Below are 19,877 nucleotides of genomic sequence, written 5' to 3'. Positions count from 1 at the left end.
TGTTCCAATTTGAGGGGCGGGCTTCAGGCTATATAGAGTAGCAGTTGTATTTGCTCGGGACCAAGAGAGGAGGAAGCAAGTCTGTTGGATGCCCTCAGAGAAGTGACTTGATTTAATGTCAATTAGGAAACAGTTGTATGTTTTTATGTGATTGTTTTGACTCTCAAGTCAAATTACTTTTATTTTCTTGAAAGTATCAAGGGCATAAATCCAAGGGGGGTCGGAGGGGTCAGGACCCCCCTTCCCCCCATCTAAGGGTTGTCGCCCCCTAGAAATATCATTAAAACAATGCTGTGTATTGTAAATAACATAATGATGTATACTTAACATATCTGTGTAAGTAGTAAAACAATACAAACCCCAACAAATGCTTTTTAAGTTTAGAAACATTTTGAGTTCCCCCTCCCTTGCCTCACAGTGGTTTGGTCCACTTCATGCGGTACGGTAGGATCTGCACTAGACTTACAGTCACATCGGTAGTGACAGGAATATAGAAAGTTGGCGGTTCAAGGCTATTTTATTCGAATTAAACATCGGAGAAGTTTTTCTTTTCTCAAATAGAAATGATGCTGAGTAATTAATGAAATAGTAATGACAAAAAGTTTGCTATGTTAGTGTAATATAATGTAACGTTACCTAGTTTGTTTAGTAGCTTGTTGGATAGAAATGCACCCACTATAACTAATGTTAACATGGCGATAAGCCTAACGTTATGTGTGTGAACTGATATTAGTTTTAATATTGAAGACCTACAGTTGTGTTTGAAGTGGCTGATCAGTGGGTTTGCTGCAGTTAAATATATATCCTCTGTCCCAGACGAAACCTAATATTTATGTGGAGGACGCAAGATAATTTTATTACGGTGGCCCTGAGTACGGTGGCCCTGAGAGGCCACAGCACGCAACAATAAGACAACACGTGCAAATAAACCACAGCACGCACTAATAAGACAACACGTGCAAATAAACCACAGCACGCACTAATAAGACAACACGTGCAAATAAGACAACACGTGCAAATAAACCACAGCACGCACTAATAAGACAACACGTGCAAATAAGACAACACGTGAAAATAAACCACAGCACGCACTAATAAGACAACACGTGCAAATAAGACAACACGCACTAATAAGACAACACGTGCAAATAAACCACAGCACGCACTAATAAGACAACACGTGCAAATAAGACAACACGCACTAATAAGACAACACGTGCAAATAAACCACAGCACGCACTAATAAGACAACACGTGCAAATAAGACAACACGCACTAATAAGACAACACATGCAAATAGCCCACACCACAACGGAAGTGTTTCCAGAGGACACTTTTAAGTGATGCACATGTGCCTCAACCATTGGCTTTCCGGTACATAGACAGACCAACAACAGGACAATTCTAACAATTTTTGCCATTTTATTCATCACTAAATTCACTTCTGAATACGTTTTAGGCGAGAAATGAACTCTTTAGATTTCGAATATAGGCAGTCTTGCGAAAATAGTTGCCGAATTGACAATTTGTTTCAAAGTTTTCGGAATTGAGTAGCTCCAAAAAGTGACGCGAGCTCGTCGCTCAGACAGTCCTGCTCAGAGACCCCGCTCTAAGGTGGAGGTCTCTCAGACCGCTCTCGTAAATAAGAGGCTTTTATTTTGCCGTTGATGGATTATTTGTTTAAGTATCACAACACATGTCCATTTTAAGAGTAACCTGTGGTTAGCTGCATTTTTGGAGTTAAACTCCACAAGCGCTTGCAGGCTTAACAACCTCGCTGGCCGGCTGTCCCAGGGTTAACAACATCCTATTGCAGGGCAATTCTATTGAATTCAATTACATTTTAAAACTGTTACATTGTATACGCTGACTCAGTTGGGTCAGGAACAGAATTCTCTGCATATAAACACAGCCAGTGAGTTTACTTACAGCTTATAATTTAGATTTCTCTTCTGAACCTTGTGAACGCAGACAAATCCCACCACTAAAAGGAAGCTTTTTAAAGATAATCTCCACACTTAATCTTAAAGCATGGTAGAAAAGCATTGTTGCACTGACCCCTGTGGGCTCAATGGTTCAAGTCTTTTGCACTTATTTATTATTTTATTGAGCACATAACAAGTATACAGCCAAAACTCTATACAATACAAACAGGTCAAGTACACCAGGTGACATACAAAAAATAAAATAATAATAAAAGGAAGGAAAACAGCTAAATTTACATAAAGCATTTGAAAAGTACAAATAGTGTGTGTGTTCTAAAAGCCTTCTTATTACTGCAACAGGATATAGTAGAAATATAGTGTTTAATGTGAATGGACAGCTCTATGAAGATAGGTGTTTTATTTTGGAATTTGGACTTAAGGATGCAAAATGTGGTCAAAATTAAAATTGATTGATTAATTAGGTTGATTAAATAAAATTGAGAGGTGAGATTTGTGTCATAGTTAATGAAAACAAAATGTATATTTTCCCGACACAAGGAGAATTCAGGGTAAATAAGATCAGTTAAGTATCGAGACAGTTTACTTCAAAGTAATTTAGTATGAGGGCATAACCAAAATAAATGAGTTTCTCTTTGATTCCCACAGAGTATGTACAGTTTACATGTCTTTTTTGAGCTTCTGTAAATAGTGGTTGGTTGGGTAAAACCTATGGAGCATTTTAAAAGAAATCTCTTTGACTTTATTAATCAGAAAAAACTTCTGCGGCAGAAGCCAGACCTTGTCCCAACATATATCTACAAAAAAGCTGGACAAGTGTAAGTCTATTGCACTTGTGACCACACATAGCTGTGATGAAGCATCTGTGCATGTATGCCTGTAGATGGCAGCAGAGCATTATTTTCAACTTTTAAAAGCACCTTTGCTGCAGAATGCAGCTAGAGGTCAGTCCAGGGCTTTGGTTGCTTGTCATCAGCCGCTGCATTAATGTACAGCAGGTTTAATTCAAATACATGTAAAGGCTTTTAATGTAGGCCTGCAAAAACACTGGTAACCCTAACCCTAACCCTTTGAGTCCATTTCAGGAAAACTAACCACTTACAATGCTTGCATATTGTGAATTATATGAGTTTTCTGTATTTTACTATTGTATGAAAGAGGAAAACGTTTCCACTGTACATTTCTGAAAATGCTGCTACTCACGGACACATTTGAATACACTACCACAGTGGCCTTAGGGCCTTGTTGTGAAACATGAACGATCCTACTCTTGGTTTCACTGGATGTCTGAGATACTGTATGGGAGGAGAATTGCACACACAAAAAAGCCCACCCTCTTCAGTACTTGTATTTATGTTTACATAATATAAGCACATTGATACAGTATGTACAAGTGGGTTGTTTTCCCAATGACATAGTTTCAATGTCCTCACAAAGCTAGATGGCAGTCTTCACTCACTTTTCTGCCTTCTATTAACCAGCTGGCATGTACGCCAACATGTCCTCTGGCTGACATTATAAAACATTTAAGTACAAGTGAAATTGTTCAGCTGGTAGATTGAAATCACTTTTAAGAAAGGACTTATTTTTGGTAGTGAGTCTGAAGGACATAAAGTACACAGGTTGAATTATTTTTCCTGAATTAATCAATTGCTGCACCAGACGTGATTTAAAAAAAAAAGAAAAAAGAAAAAAGCAAGACAAATAAACAACAAATAACAGCCCCTAGTAGTTCAAATCTGTGCAAAGATCATTACACACCCTTTTAAAAGTAACCTTGCATATATTATGTTTTGGAATCTTTACAAAAGCACAAATGATAGTATGAACCTTAAAAGTCACTGCGGTTAAAATAGCTGATTTGAGCAGCAAAAATGTTTAAAATAAATAACAACGGAATAGATGTTAGTAAACAAATAATTAAATTAAAGATGATTGCAATATGCAGTTCCTCTAAATGTCTCATTATGTTGTTACAGCCCTTGAACGCAACAGCTTTTTATTTATTTTAATTTTTTTCATTAGTTTGCTGTATCTTGATTCAGTTCGGTAAAGTACAGCCACAACTTCGAGCGTTCAATTTTGTCTTTATTGACCACCTGACATGTGCAACAAATCATGAACCAGCAAATAACAAAGGGAAAAAAACGATATATTTGGCAGTCACGTACATTAGGACTGAATTGTTGACTTTTGAACTGAATTCTTCTTGTAACTCACTGTCATTTTACAACTGATTGACCCGAGGTTCAGTGCTGTGCGATACCAGTATGGGATTAATTTCTTTTTTAATTTGTGTCTGTTCTTTTGTATCTGTCCTTTTTAATTGTGTTGTTTTTTTAAAAGGACCATGAGTCTAATAATAAAGGCTGTCTATCTATATCTATATATTAGAATGAATTAAAATGAATGATGTTCAAACACTAAGAGCAGCACCAACAGATATTCATCATATTTTGGGGTTATCAGTATTCACTGATATTATGGCACTATATTTCTTGTCCTGTCTATGCACCACCTGTCGATACCTGTCTATACTTTGTATATCACATTGCAATTTTCTGCTCTTTTTGCACTTCTGGTTGGACGCAAACTGCATTTCGTTGTCTTTGTAGGCTACTTATACTCTGCACAATGACAATATAGTTGAATCTAATCTAAATATCTAATTCCTCCCTAATCTACTGAGGGTAATATAAATGTCCCTGGTGAGGACGATGAGGAGATTTAGCATCACAAATCATATTTTACCTGCCATCTACAAGTTCTTGGTAGACTCTGCACCTCTTATAATATCCCAGTGAGTCAAGCAGAGGCAATGACAGACACTCCTCGGATAATAACTGAAATGAACTAGTAACGAGTCCACACTTGTCACACAAGACACACAAAGGCTTCCAGCTCCTTCTGCTGTGTACTGCCATGTTCTAGTTTTCCACATCAACTTTTCACTTCAGCCTCTTTGACAGTGACATGTTTACCTGACAACAGCCATTTCTTTCTGCAAGCATTTTCCACCAATCAGGACGCTACTACAACAATGTTTCCATAATCACAGAATTTAACCATCACTCCTCAGTGAACTGCCTCCTAGTCTGAAATCTTTTTCTAGTTAAAGAGCCAGTTATCATTATGGAGTTTCTATGTTTTTTAGGAGTTTGCTCACACTAATACATATTTAAAAAAAAAAATAGCATTAATTCAGTAAGAAAGTGAACTTTCAAACAAGAATAGGCGTTATAGGTATAAATTAATTTTATTTTATTTATTTGAGCTTCCGGCCCCCAGAGTGTCTGCTTAGAAAAATTCTGGCCCTTGAAAAAATGTAGTTGATGATCCCTGTTCTAGATCAAGAAGAACACCAATATGAAACTATATGTGAAATAACAACTGTGCCATGGACGTGCACAGGTACAGGCTATTGTTGCCCAGGCAACGGCCCGTTTGGCCTGATTGGCTAAGCTGCCCCTCTGGAGAAAGAGCCTAAATGCACTTTTCTTTTTCTTTTTTTTTGTTGCGGCTGCATCAATACGATAAGCCCAGCAATATTAACGTTTAATCAAATTAAATCATCATATCATTCAATCTTATGACAATTCATTTTGCTCTCAGCGATGCCCTCTGACCCCAGTCACGTGATATTCTTACCGATTACACACGAAGCACCGCACATGAAAGAGAGAGACAGAGACTGCCTTCATGTGAGCTTTGGAAGTTAGGGAAATTATGACAAATGCCCTTGTGAATAGTACAAAAAAAATCCACCTGAGCTTCAAATAATGTGCAGCTTGGTGCAGCTGATAGAAGTCACCTTAGCTTATTTTATTATGAGATAATAAATGAATGTCCCAACTGGTTAATGTAATAAACTTAGCATTTTTTTAAATACATGTATATCCTAGTTGTTTTGTATGCTTAAGCATGCCTTCACAATGAAGACGACTGAGGAAGAGAGAGAAAGAGCTTAAGGAAGCAGCTAAAAGAACTGCAACTTTGCAGAGCTGGATTAAAACTGTCAGCAGGCCAGCTGCAGGTGAAGCATTTGATAATGTCAAGCAACCATCCTACATTATTCATTTAATGTGAAGTAGGCCTGTTTCATCAAAAGCATTTTCTTTAAGTTGGAGTAGGCTATTATCATTATATCACTATTCATTCAAGAATAAATCCACGGTATATTGTATATGTGCTGTGCATAGCATTGTGAATTAGTTATTATTTTATGTATGGGGCTAACCCCAATAGCTCCAGTTCACAGAGCATTTGAGAAACTGGGGATAAAGCAAAAAAAATGTAATAGCAGTAGTCATGTTTTAATTGTTCTTTATAATATATATATATATATATATAATTTATAGTGCCAAATCATAACAATAGTTATCTCAACCAGAATCATTGAGTGTAGAGTTAACTGGTTGCACTAGTGTTCTGTTGTCTTAGTAAAGTACTGCAAGCTACTTTATTCTGATTCTAATAATTCTATTTCAGATGAACCACAAGGCTCCAGACCAGAGAGTGAGGAAGAGCATGCGGAGCTTCACTCAACAAATCAGACAGCTACATAAAGAAGATGGTGAGTGTTCCTAAAAGGGCCATGTCAGTAATAAAGTGTGACAAGGAGAAAGATACATGCTGCGGACAATAGTATTCTTAATTTAAGGTACATAATAGAACTTATTCAAAATGATAAAGTCTTTGCCTTTTTTTCCAGTTTAGGGCAATACCCCCTCCAAATGTCTGTGCACGTCCCTGAACTGTGCACCATACAGCTAAAACAAATAGGTACACAAATATATTTGTACTCTATCTGGTATTTCTGTACTCTGCATGTCTTGCATTTGCTGTTATATTGTTTAATGAGCTTATTAAATTTTATAATATTATTAAATGTGTATTTGATATCTCTGTTGTATGCATGTTAGCCGCTTCAGGCCTGGACACGTGCTGATATGCAAATGTTCACAGAAAGATGGGTCTCTTGTTTCGAGGAAGTTTATTTGTAGCTCTGACGGTTTCCACAAGTTTCACTATGACAGGTGTGGTCCCAAAGGTGCAGAGAGAGGGGGAAGTGACTCGCCAAAGATTATATGTTTAGAAACTGAAAAACCTACAGAGCTTAACTGCTAACAGATGTTTCCGTTATGTTGACTTGATGCGTTATTATTTTAGATGTTCATAGATCCCTGTGTTGTGACTCTTAATGACAACAAATTCCTCAAAAGCTTTCCATGTTTATCACAAGCACATCACAATCACTCATATTCATTCTCCCTTTAATTTAATAATGTGGCTGTCCAAATTTGATTTATTGTAATATTATATTTATTGAAAATTAAAGATGAAAGCAAATATGATCAACAAAATGACCAAACATGAAAAGTGAAGATTTATAGTCAAACTATGAAATGCAAAGCCACATACAGAATGTCTATTTCTACAACAGTCCAATTTGTTATTTACGTGTAAATGAAAAATCAATACTATACTTCAATAATACATTTTAAGGACACTAAAAATAAAAAAGTAATCAATAACTTCCTAATCATAATGAAACAACAGTACCCAGTGCTGGAACATGTATTCATGCAACACGTTCTAATGAATGGGTTCGTAGGATATTACACAAAAATGAATGCACACCTTAACATCCTATGAAATTAGGCAAGACGTCGGCTACAGAGCTCTATGAGCTGCTGCTCGTATCAGCGGCCGTTGCTAGTTGAGTTTAGCCCATAGACATATATAATAGGGGACGTGCCATCTGTGACGTCACCCATTAGTTTATGGACTGCCATTTTAAAGCTTTGAGTTTGGAGACACAAGCTCTTGTGTTTTTTGCAACCGGATGTGATGATTTTTGACGAAAGGGTAAGCGGGGAAGGATGACGCAGCCAAGCCAGTGTTTTTTATTGTTGCAAGAGCGCTGCGCTAAGCTAAACGCTAAAGAGGGAAAGTTGCTGATTTCCAACCCTTCTGAAGTGAGTCATCCAATGGAGATTTACCAGCAGGTAAACACGGACCTCTGGGTAGGCAACTGCCGCCATCCATCTGCATGTAAGGCAGTACAGAAAACTGGCAAACTTTCCCTTTAGTTACTCCCTTAAGTAGATAGAATGCAGGTTTAACGCACTTCTGCATTGGCTTCATTTTTTTGTTTGTCCATTATTATTATACAATCTATTGTTTAGCTGACAAAAGGTTACTGGGAGCTGGCTACAGGGCACGCAAGATGATAGTCCTTTAAGGGGCCATGGCCGTTAAGTTTAGCCAACAACAAGTTAGCTTAATGTGGCATCCATAGTTAAGTTTGGGCACCAAAACCACTTGTTAAATTTAGGAAAAAGATTGTGGTTTGGATTAAAACACTCCTGAGGAATGAACATGTGTTTCCTGGGTGAAAGTCTTTTGTTTTCCCCTGGAAGTGAACTCCTCTCCCTGACATGAAAGCACTGTGTTTTATGAGCCACCCATCCACCGGTTCCAGAGCGCTCTTATACAGCAGCAGTCAATGTGGTGCATACAGCAAAACGTACGTGGAATACATTACAGTGCGTTACTTTTCGTAGCTGTACGTTCATGTTCATTTTCATGAGCCTGATTCATACACAGTAAATGATTAAGAATTGCAATTGTATTTTATTTATTTTTTTACAAGTTACAGAGAAATCCATTATATATGATGACCATTTTATTTGGCAAATATACGGTAGATTATCGATTATGTACATCGTTTTTTTTAGATAAATTAGATAAAAAAGACAAAAAACAAGAAGACCTGTCGTCATCATGCTGTGCATCCATCTCATCCTTTATGTTCTCTTCATCTGAAAAAACAAACACACAAACAATTAAAAAATATGTATTCACTGCTCAAATACAGATAAATAGTGGTAAGGTTTGATTGATCACTTTAATCTGGAGTTTAACCCAGCCTGAGAATTGACCATGATCTCTGTGTCTTCAATACTTCAATAATAATAGATAGTTGGCCAGCAGATTTGGCTACAGTATATAAACTATTGGACTAGATTATTGGTTCTTAATTAGATTTTTTTAACAACTTTAACAGTAGCATAAAAAGGTTTATCCTCATACCGGTACATAACTATGTACAGTACTTAAACTTACTTAAAGATGGCATTTCTGTTTAATTTAATAAATCGCTAATATACTAGTATGGTTATTGGAGCATTTAAAAACACAGAAACCAGCACATTTTCTGTGTTCATTCAGCTGATGCTCATTGTGATCAGTCACACCTGAGCTCATTGGCCATGCCTATTCTCTCCAATAAACTCTAAAAGGGATGCAGTTTTTACAGCGTAATTGTGTCCATTAAAATCAACACAATAAACCTTTAATATTACAGTTATTGTTATAGTCAGAGCAATTCACCAGCCAAAGATAATCATTTGGTGTCAATTAACTTTTCAGAATTTTTTTATTTTTATTACTTATGTCTTATTTTATTTTGCAAAATGGATGCAATCGTTTTTATTACAGGGGAATCCCATATTATACTGATAATATCCGGGCAATTTAGAGTCTTTTCTTCTCTTGCACATTATTGTTTGTGTTGATGGAAATTAGCTACCGCAACCACAGAAAAACTGTTCAAAGATGAGTAGGTCAAAAATATCCTTTCCTTTAAGTGCTTGATTTTTATTTACATGACTGGGCTTTAACTTGTAAAGTACTTGGTCAAACTGTAATGTATAAATCCTGTATTACATTCAGTCTTTAGTACAACTAAGAGGAAGCCTGCATGTTTACCTTGACCAGGCTGAATATCATGCTATAGAGAAGAGAGGATATGAAGAGGATTATGAAGGAGAAGGCTGTGGACCAAAGGCTGCTGTACTCTTCCTCCTCAAAGGCATCATCTGTGCAGCTCAGAGCAAAACTCAGATTTGATTCTGGAGTGAAATCTAAGAAGAGGAAGGCATAGGCAGTTAGGTGTGTGTGTGTGTGTGTGTGAGAGAGAGAGAGAGGTTTTTAATAATATAGCACATAAGACATTTTTCTCTCTTGAATTGTGCTCAGGAACTGAAATCAAGCATTATTCACTTTGATGACATGTAAAGTGTGGATCCTAATCCAGTGGAGCAGTGTAGTATTATACAGTACTATTGTAAGATATCATTGAAGACTAATTGTACATAGATTGTTTAAAATATTGAAGTCATTCATAAACGTGTAACAAAAGTGTCTCCATGCAACATTTATTTGAAACAGTCAGCACACTTCTCAAGCTGTTAGACAATGTGACGTAGACAGATTGAAACACAATATGACAAACAATAGTAAATTGACCGTTTTACAATCACAAAGACAGGTTCTCATGGCAGAGAGTACACACAGAGACAGAACAACACATTAGCACAAACTGCCACATTTAAAGCTGAATCTACTATTTCTTACATTCAATGGAGTTACTCATGGCATTAGACACATTTCTGGATATAGTAGGCTTTTCGCCAGTACCAGGCCATACGTGGCAGGAGAACATGGTGGACTTTTTCCACTTTTCTTTGGTGGTGGTGTAAATACTTGCAACTGAGTATCTTTGTTGGGTATTCACTGGGGGTAAGTTAATGCCATCAGTATAGATGGGGGTGTTTTGTCCAATATGTTCTGACCAGGCGATGTAGTAATCCTGCTGCACCGGATTGGAAACCAGGCACACCAGAGTGACATCATCGATGATGTCCTCATCTGGGAGGATGTGGACTGTTACTTTTGGCTCGCTCCCATCTGAAAGAGATACTCGGTTTAACAAGGATGTTCATATTTAGGCTTTTACATTTGCTATACATCGATTATGACATGTTTGTGTGTGTGTAAATTGGCTGCCTCCCCAGACTTACAGGTCACTGTTCGACCAATCTGTCTCCGTCAAAGACACTCAGTAACTTACCTCCTTTGCGGATAGTCAGATCTTGACTAGCTAGTGTCATATCGTCTTTCGTGGCAGAACAGCCCACGTTGTTGTTTCTCATCCACTCAGTGCGGGTAAGAGTCATTGTGCTGACTCCTGACTGTGTTGGTGTGATGTTGTTGATCACAGGGTTTCCATTGATTTGCCAAGTGATTTTAATTTGATTTACAACATTCTGGTCCTGTCCAGTAACGATACACTTCAACTTTGCCTGGTTGTTGCTAAAGATTTCTTTGACACTTGAGACTTGCTTCAGTTCCACTTTGACTGCAGGTCCATTTGGAGGCACTGGGGGCTTTATGGTTGGGGAAGGAGGAGCTGAAGGAGCTGAAATAAACATACCCATTTTAAAGCATCAGTCTGTAATTATTCATTTTAGAATTTTTAATGTAAAATACATGAGAAACAGACATTATTATTGAACATTTTCGTAAAAAAACAAGATTAATAAGATGATGCAGGTGGACCCATAGACATAAGAGAGTCATGATAAGTATAAAAAAAAAATCACATACCTTTTAATAGTTCCACGGTTTTGGGGCCTCCAGGGTGAGTCACAGAACAACTATAAGGTCTCCTTGAATCCCATTCAGATTTTGGTACCTTGAGCGAACTGACTCTTGTATATTTGTTGTTTTTCTCAGTTGGAGGAAATTGTTCAGCTGCAGTCAGGGTGGTCCCACTGGCATCGGTCCACTGGAAAGTAAGACTATTTGGGTAGAAGTCTTGTGCAAGACAGCCAACAGTGACTAGATTCGCAGCCCCAGGATTGCACTGAACCAAAGGGAACAGAGTCGGTGGTGATGTTGTAGTATCTGTGAAACAGTTGTGTCAAAACATGTAAATACCAATAAAGGTCAATTAAAGAACACAGATGATCAATAGGTCTAAAGGTTCATTTTAAATATATTGCACAATATTGCATGATGAAGCTGAGGACAAGAATATCTGCCTAAAAAAATGTATTTCAAAGATTAAATGTTTTAATAAATAATGTCCTATTGAATTTTTTTTTTTTTTTTGACAAACAGGCTGGATCGTAGCTTATACAATGGCACTAATGTTTAATACCGCACTGTTTTGTGAAATGTAATGTATCAATTTAAAGCATTTTTGCCATGGCTGGTATACTCTTCTGGGTGGAAGGTGTGTGCAACACAACCAACAGGTAATTGTTTTGCACAGAACCAAAGGGAACCGTTTTAAAATCTTTCAAAAAGGAGATTTTTTAAGTTTAAAATCCTATGAATACAAATGTGCATACATTATCACAGATAATCAATTGTTAATCTAAAAGCTAATGATTTGTTAAATTGTTAAACCACATAACTGAAATATAGAAACCCAAAGCTAAATCAATAAATATTAAACAAATAATGATACAAATAACTTTAACTGGTGATATAACCATGAAATTGTAAACTAACTCAATACATTTTTAAAACTCAGGTCTAATATATGTAGTTATAACTACCACCTGCGACTACAAAATCAGCATTATTGTGAATATTAAAATGCCGCTCATTGTTGGAGAATTTTAGCATTTCCCAAACTGGAACCTAAATCATTCTTTACCATTGTGTGTGGTTTATCTTAATCTTTATCATTATATCTATATATTTAATAGTAACTTATGAAGGAATAAATAATGATTAAATAATAATGTTATCACAATGCACACGAGCAACTATGACTGTGTTTGCACAAGAAAGATAAAGACAATTCTATCTTCTTTTTTTCAAAAGCAAAACATGATCTGTTCAGGCAGACGAGCTGAGTGGGTTAATACAACATATCAAATAAAAACCACTACGCTGTTTTTTGGAATCAAGACTTTTAAAATAGTAAAATTATGAACATAAAATATGATTTTTGATGAGCATTATTTGCTCCTTTTGGTTTAACGCTAAATCTGAAAACCTAGAAAAGTTGTCTGGAAGAATTGAAACTCACTCGATGAAAAAAAATTCCTCTAAAACTAAAAGAGATTACTAACAATTGAACCTACAATGCAAATGATGCATACGGTCTTTCAAAAGTTGTTGCTTTGGTGTTTCAAATGAAACTATAAATAGATACTACATACTATGTAATAGTATGTACTTAAATACATATTTGTTCAGTTGTTTAATTGAAACACATACTGACCCAGTAATTAAATGCACAAATAAAATATTTTCGCCTATGTTCAGATTTACGGTGACTCTTTCTGTATGAAATTCAGGTACGGTATGGTGATTAATATCCACGGTAATACAACATGTATTGAATAATAATGTGAATAAAAAGATGCAAACATTCATCAACACCAATTACAATCCAGCTGAATCAATTACAAGATTAACTCAAACCACCACCTGCATTAAGAGGAAGTTTTTCAAATGCTTTCTAAGAAACAGCTGCATTAAAAACATCTGTCTGCTCTGTTTTCTAGTGTGTTCAACATCAATATAAATCTAAATAGGACTATAAGTTAAACTTCTCTAGCACCAATAATCACATTAAAATGTTCAAAAATAATCTTCTGACTAAAAATATATTGTTTAAAATGTGACTTACCTGTTACTGTGACTTCAGTCCCGCTGCCCCAGTAGTCAAAGTAATCACAGTGCTACATCTCCACTCACTGCTGGAACAAAAACCTGACATACCAAAAATAATGTGTGAAAACCTCATAACGTGACTAAAGAACACATACATCCTGATCAGCATTATCCCCTGATGTCATCCTGGGAGCATGTGTTTCGTGCTGATTCTTAATCAGCTCTTAAAGTTAAGATTTACTGCAAGATGACAGTTACGTCTATGTACCAACTATGACTCTAAACTACTAATTTACTAACTTTTAACCATCAATCTGCTCATTAAAAATTATAAACACAGTAGTTACCTCATATTTCAGTAGGAAATATTCAGTCCTCAGCTTTTTTTTCATCACAAGAATGGGAGAGCATTATATTATTGCTCTTAGGTTTTTGTATGGATCTATATCTCAGTGCCCCAGCCCATCACTGTGATGAAGCCTTATACAAAAACCAAACACTGTTTCCTGCCCTGGAGGGAAGGGGGCCTGTATTATCAGCAGTGGGTAAGAATAAAACAAAATATTCTAATCAACATAACTATATTTAAGGTTGTAAGTTGGTTAAATTGCGTTTAGCATTAAACATATTTTTTTTTCAGTTTATCAAAGTTTTAAATTCAATTTTGTTTAGTTTTATTTATCATTGATATACCATGACATGACTTATGTATGTATTTGAATATGAAAAACTGTAACTGTATTTTTTTAACATAAAAAAGACATTTAATATATTGTTAGAACACCATGCCAATAAAGTCTGGCCAACATCCTTTTATACAGACCATAATCTTGGATAAAACTGTTCATGAAAATGTGTTGAACTGTGGCACTGAATAATCGATAATAGTAAAAAAAAAAAAAAAAACTATATTGTTTTGTAAGATATTTGAGAAATACTGGGAGCTTGTAAACGTACAGCTTTTTACGGGACTTAAAAAACCCAGAACAAAACACAGTTAAATGAAAATAAACAATGGATTATATAATTATTGTCATTTGGTGAAATTAAATGAACGCTGTTGTAAAATTGATGAATACAAATCTTAACATCAAAGCAATGATGAATGTTTTTTTTAGTTTGGACCTTTTGGCAAGCCATCAGTAGTGAGAGGTCAGGAAAGACTTAGATCATTTTTATAATATATTAATATTGTTCTTACAGTTCAGCCTCATATAAGAGATGATAATCCTGATGGTGTGTGAACTCCACTTTTTGTTTCTGGTTATGACAAGTTGTGATAAAAGCATAGTATGGGGAAACTCATCAAATACTGTGAATTGTGGGGTATTTAAACTTACACTTTCTATCAATGACTGTCACAGTGACATCTGCAGTGGTTTGTGTACAGCTCTGTGGCTTCCTGTATCACTGTTACTCTCGAGCACAATAATAAACAGCAGAGTCTTCAGTCGTCAGGCTGTTCATCTGCAGATACACCTGGTCCACGTTGTTGTCTCTGGATATGGTGAAGCGATTCTGGACTGACGTTGAATAAGCTATAATGCTTCCACTTGGAGCAGAAATGTGGGCAACCCACTCCAGTCCTTTTCCTTCAGCTTGTCTGATCCAGCTGATATCAGCATTGCTATCTGCTATTCCTGCATATGTACAGGTCAGTTTGTGGGATTCTCCAGGGCGCTTTACCACTGGTTTAGACTCAGTCAGAGTCTGACTGCAAACACCTGGAGAGAAAAGCAGTTTGATCAGAACAGAGGCAAACAACATACCAAGATATATACATATTTTTACAACTAAATTAGCCTCAAAAGAAAGGTGGTAAAAGTATTCACCTGCCCAGCAGAGAGTTAAAAGCAGCAGTCCTGTCCTATAGTCCATCATGTTAAACTGTGTGTCCACTGTTCTCTGTCCTCCTCTCTGCACTCAGATAAGTAGAGGTGAAGATATCTGAGTTTTGCATCGACTCCTCCTCACAGGGAGGAAACATCTGGACTGGACGTAATCTAACATCTTCTTTGGTGAAACTAGAATGAATGTGTACTGACCAGGAAGTGTCCATATTAGTTTGCACATTTTAAATGCTCTTTAACAATGACTAACTTGGGTATCAACTTTACCACAACATTAATTTAAGCACAATGTCATCTGATTAATTATTTTTAAATGATAAGTTACAATCAGTGGATCAGTGGTGCCCAGCACACCTGGATGAGGAATTGTGAAGGTTTACGGTAATTTCATGGCAGAAACGTTGGTAAAAGATTATCATTAGGAGGAAAACATCAATATCTGGAGCAGTAGGGGCTGAAAATAATTAAATATAACATTTACTGCTTTTCTTCCCTGTCTTTGTTCCTGTATATGGACGTAACTGGGATAAGTGTTAAAGCCAGTCCTTGTCTGCCCTCTAGAGTTTTAAAACAGGAATGGTAGCTACTTTTAAACAGAGAACGATAACTCACTTGTGACACCCAATAAGATTTGTTTGTTAATGAAGCTCTGTGCTTTTTCCCTGTTTCCCTTCCTTCCACCCAATGCATGCTGGGATACACTCAAGCACCATCATGACAGTGAATGAAAAGCAGAAGATGCATTGTTGTAAATGATGTTTAGAGGACTAGAATGTATTTCATTTTTCATCATTACAGCTCAGAATGTTTTTATTAGCTTCAGATTTTTAATTGAAAACAAAACAAATAGCATTTTATCCTTATGTACACTGTAAACCCAAATAAGTAAGCAGTACTCAAAAAAATTGAGGAAATCAGTTGCCATTTTTTGGTTTCTAACTGATTTTCATGATTCTGCCCCGGTGTTAAATTCTGAAGCATCATAAGGTGTGAACATATATTTTCAACTTGTAAAGGTTAACCTTCAAAGATGGAGAATGTCAGACAGATGTGCTCTATAAGTCCATTAAGTTCTGTAGGATTTTGTACATTCATCTGCAGATATAACTTCTTTCATAATAGGAAGAGTTTTTGCTAAGATCTATGAACAGACAAAAACAATCTTTCAAGTCAGAGTTATTTTAAAACTGAAATAGACTAAATGGCAACAAGGTTTTGGTTTGTTGAGGCTTCCTTTTAATGGCTGTAAAATGTGTGAATTCCAGGATTTGGTGTAAAATTGGTTCTGTCATTCTGTGTTTTTCATGAAAAAATTTGTGTACAATCTGAAAATCATGTGAAAGCTTTTTATTTTTAAATGCTACCAAAATGGTGATTCTTGCATGATCTGCATGTGTAGCAGGTGCAGATTGACGACAGAAGGATGAATCTGGTGCCACATATTTTAATTTAAAAAAACTCAGTTTCTCTAATTAACAGAAGAAAGACTATAAGTTGCACTGTAGTTTCCACAAACCTAATGGCTGCCGACGTTAACAGACGCTTTTGCAAAACTAAATACAATAATAAAACCAAAATGTTCCTCAGCACATTCTCATTTGAACACAAAATACACTGCATCATTACAGCTGCCCCAGTTACATACTATACAGTGATTCTAAACACATCAATTTAATAGATTATATTCAGATATCCATTAGAAACATCTGGCATTGAATAACAAAAAGGAACGTAATCATAACTGCTCACACACCACGTTAGCCTAATGGCAGTTACACACCAACCAGACGGCCAACCGTCGGCAGAAAAGCCAGTCGAACTGATCAGTCTCCCGGAGTTGGTCCAAAAAGTGCCACAGAACACGCCAAAGAGACGAGACGTAATACGTCTCCATAAGACCAGGCAGCGCTACTCTGTATTGTTGCCCAAAAAAATGAAAACCAGCAGCTGATTGGACGAACGCGTCACATGGTTTTGTTTTCTCTGGAAATTCAAAGCCAGACTGTCATGGCGGCTTGTTCAGAATACGATCTCATATTGTACTAAAATAGTTCACTGAAACGTGTTTCTGAAAACATTTTAAGCAAGAAATAGGCCACGCAGTTGCTGAATCTGTCTTCATTTCAGATCAACAAAGGTCAGTTTAAAGGGGTGATAGAATGATTATATAGGGTATTTCACACTGTTCCTTATGGTCTCCTAATGGGGTATGTAACATTGGTTGGGCTGAAAATGGCCTGGTTGATAATTTATTGGCCCTTATGCATCCCTGTGTTTTGGCCCTATTTGTAACAAGAGCTTTTCTTCCAAATATGGTATGGTCATGAATATTTAGATGAGCTGCGCGCTGATTGGTTGAGCGACTTGCCATACGCATATTAGAGCGCCGCTGATTGGTTGAGCCGAATCCCCAATACACATACATTAGAGAAGGGACAGAATCTCATATTCCAGACACTGCAATGTTTCATTACCAAATTCACTTCTGAGACTTTTTAAGCGAGAAATCAACTATATAAAGCTGAAATATGGGCCGTTTTACAAAATTTGATGGCTAATTGCAAATTTGGTAAGACGTGTCGGACTTTAGGAGCTCCACACAGTCTGACGAGAGCGGCAGCCTGCTGGGCTCCATACCCAGGGCAAAGTCACCCTTTGTGGATACCGCACTACGGGGCTCAGCGCGCCAGATGCCGGCATAACTATAATATATTTACCGGTTTGAATTTCGTTCACGCCACTTTGATTTTAAGGCATTTTTATGAAGGCGTGCGTCTTTGTAAAGACGAGCAGCTGCTTGCTATATGTCCCATTCATTACAATGGGGAAATACCCCAGCTAGCGGCTACACTGTCGCCATAACTAAATTATATTTACAGTTTGAATTTCGTCCACCCTTATACAACATCATTCCCCAATGTCTTATAAAGCTAACCGTTGTGTCCGATTTGATTTTAAGGCATTTTTATGAACGCGAGGCGTCTTTGTAGGACCAGCAGCTGCTTGCTATATGTCCCATTCATTACAATGGGGAAATACCGCAGCTAGCTAGCTACACTGTCGCCATAACTAAATTATATTTACAGTTTGAATTTCGTCACGCCACTTATATTACATCATTCCCCAATGTCTTATAAAGCTAACCATTGTGTCCGATTTGATTTTAAGGCATTTTTATGAACGCGAGGCGTCTTTGTAGGACGAGCAGCTCCTTCCTATATGTCCCATTCATTACAATGGGGAAATATCGCAGCTTGCTCACTTTCGCATAACTAAAGTATATTTACAGTTTGAATTTCGTCACGGCATGAATATTACAGGTTCCTCAAGGTCTTACAAAGCTTAGCTAACACTTGTCCGATTTCGGATATCAATTGAATGTATTTTTGTGAATGTCAGAGTTAGGAGGAGGCTAGCTAGCTCTCATTGATGGACTCCATCTCACCGCGGCTCTATCAATGAGACTCGCGGACAAGAGGCGTTTATTTCCCCGATTGTTTGTTTAAATAACTCAACACACATACCCATTATAAGATTAACTGGAACCTGCGGGCGCGGTAAAAGATTGCGGGCGTAACAAGCTCGCTGACACTGCGGTCAGGGTGGCGATGTAGCAACCCAGGCAGCACCAACACCGGCACTAAACTCCGACATACAGTCGGAGAAAATTTGCAATTAGCCATCCTTTTTCGTAAAGCGGCCCATATTTGAGCTTTATATGGTTGATTTCTCGCATAAAAAAGTTTCAGAAGTGAATTTTGTAATGGAATAGCAGAGATCTGCGTGACCTAGCTAGATTCAGAAGACTACCTGATCTCAGGTCAGTTGTGTAGCCTATGTAAATGTTGGGGCGTGACTGTTCTCTTAAGTTTCCGGATTTTGAGACGCTTGCGTAAGCAACTCAGCTTTGTTGGGATTCGCCCGTTTTCAGCGACAGCTTCAAAATATGAGATTTTCATAGTAAAGGGGTGTCAGTGGGACTTTGAGCTTCTATGTATGTCCTATTTACCCACCGAACTGTCCTCATTCAACTATGACAGGGTAAAATCGGTTTTGCATTCTATCACCCCTTTAAAAGATTTTCGTCAGATTTTGAGAGACTCTAGTCACGCTCATTCCGCTCGCCATTTCCGGGTGAGTCCCGATGGCCCTGCCTCCGACTGAACATGTCACGTCGGCCAAAATGAACGCCGACAGCCCCCCAGACTGACGACGGCACTGGACACACCGAACAGACTCGATCACCGACCTCGCCAGACTGTCCGATGGCCGATTATCGGGTTAGTGTGTCAGCGCCCTAACAGATATAGACGGACTTAACCAGCTAGCTAACAGTAGTGCTAGCGTGTGTGATGCTAACATTTTAAACTACTACAACACACGTCAAGAAGGCTATACGCTGAGTTACTAACATATTATCATGTTTTGATTCATACTGTTACATACCTGTAATTAACAGAAGAAAGACAATATAAGTTGCACTGTAGTTTCCATAAGCCTAATGGCTGCCGACGTTAACAGACGCTTTTGCAAAACTAAGTCAAACTCACGTAAGTTCTGCCCCTAGAGTTCACTCTGCCATTTACTGGTCAATGTCGCCGCC

At 37.3% G+C, this 19,877-nt stretch overlaps 1 protein-coding gene and 1 long non-coding RNA gene across 4 annotated transcripts in view; both read right to left on the bottom strand.

Moving 5' to 3' along the window:
• LOC120574577 (hemicentin-1) overlaps nucleotides 1–19,877 on the bottom strand; it is an 87,203-nt gene that overhangs the window by 65,291 nt on the left and 2,035 nt on the right. Inside the window, exon 2 of one of the 2 annotated variants that reach the window (XM_039824992.1) lies at nucleotides 17,640–17,647. The exons of the other annotated variant lie outside the window; for it this stretch is intronic. Within the exon in view, the coding sequence (XP_039680926.1) occupies nucleotides 17,640–17,647 (8 nt within the window). The remainder of the gene's footprint in view (nucleotides 1–17,639; nucleotides 17,648–19,877) is intronic. 2 annotated transcript variants of the gene reach the window in all.
• On the bottom strand, nucleotides 11,563–14,864 carry LOC120574664. Of its 2 annotated transcripts, none has more exons than XR_005641879.1 (3): nucleotides 14,765–14,864; nucleotides 13,441–13,523; nucleotides 11,563–11,696 (listed from the first exon to the last, which is right to left on the bottom strand). It is a non-coding gene; the product is annotated as an uncharacterized LOC120574664 (long non-coding RNA). The 2 variants fall into 2 exon arrangements; XR_005641880.1 differs by lacking the exon at nucleotides 14,765–14,864 and adding an exon at nucleotides 13,772–13,828.

Source organism: Perca fluviatilis, chromosome 15 (genome assembly GCF_010015445.1).
Source record: "Perca fluviatilis chromosome 15, GENO_Pfluv_1.0, whole genome shotgun sequence".
Classification (NCBI taxonomy): Eukaryota; Metazoa; Chordata; class Actinopteri; order Perciformes; family Percidae; genus Perca; species Perca fluviatilis.
The sequence above is the reverse complement of the archived record's forward strand: the minus strand, read 5'-3'. Positions and strand labels throughout refer to the sequence as shown.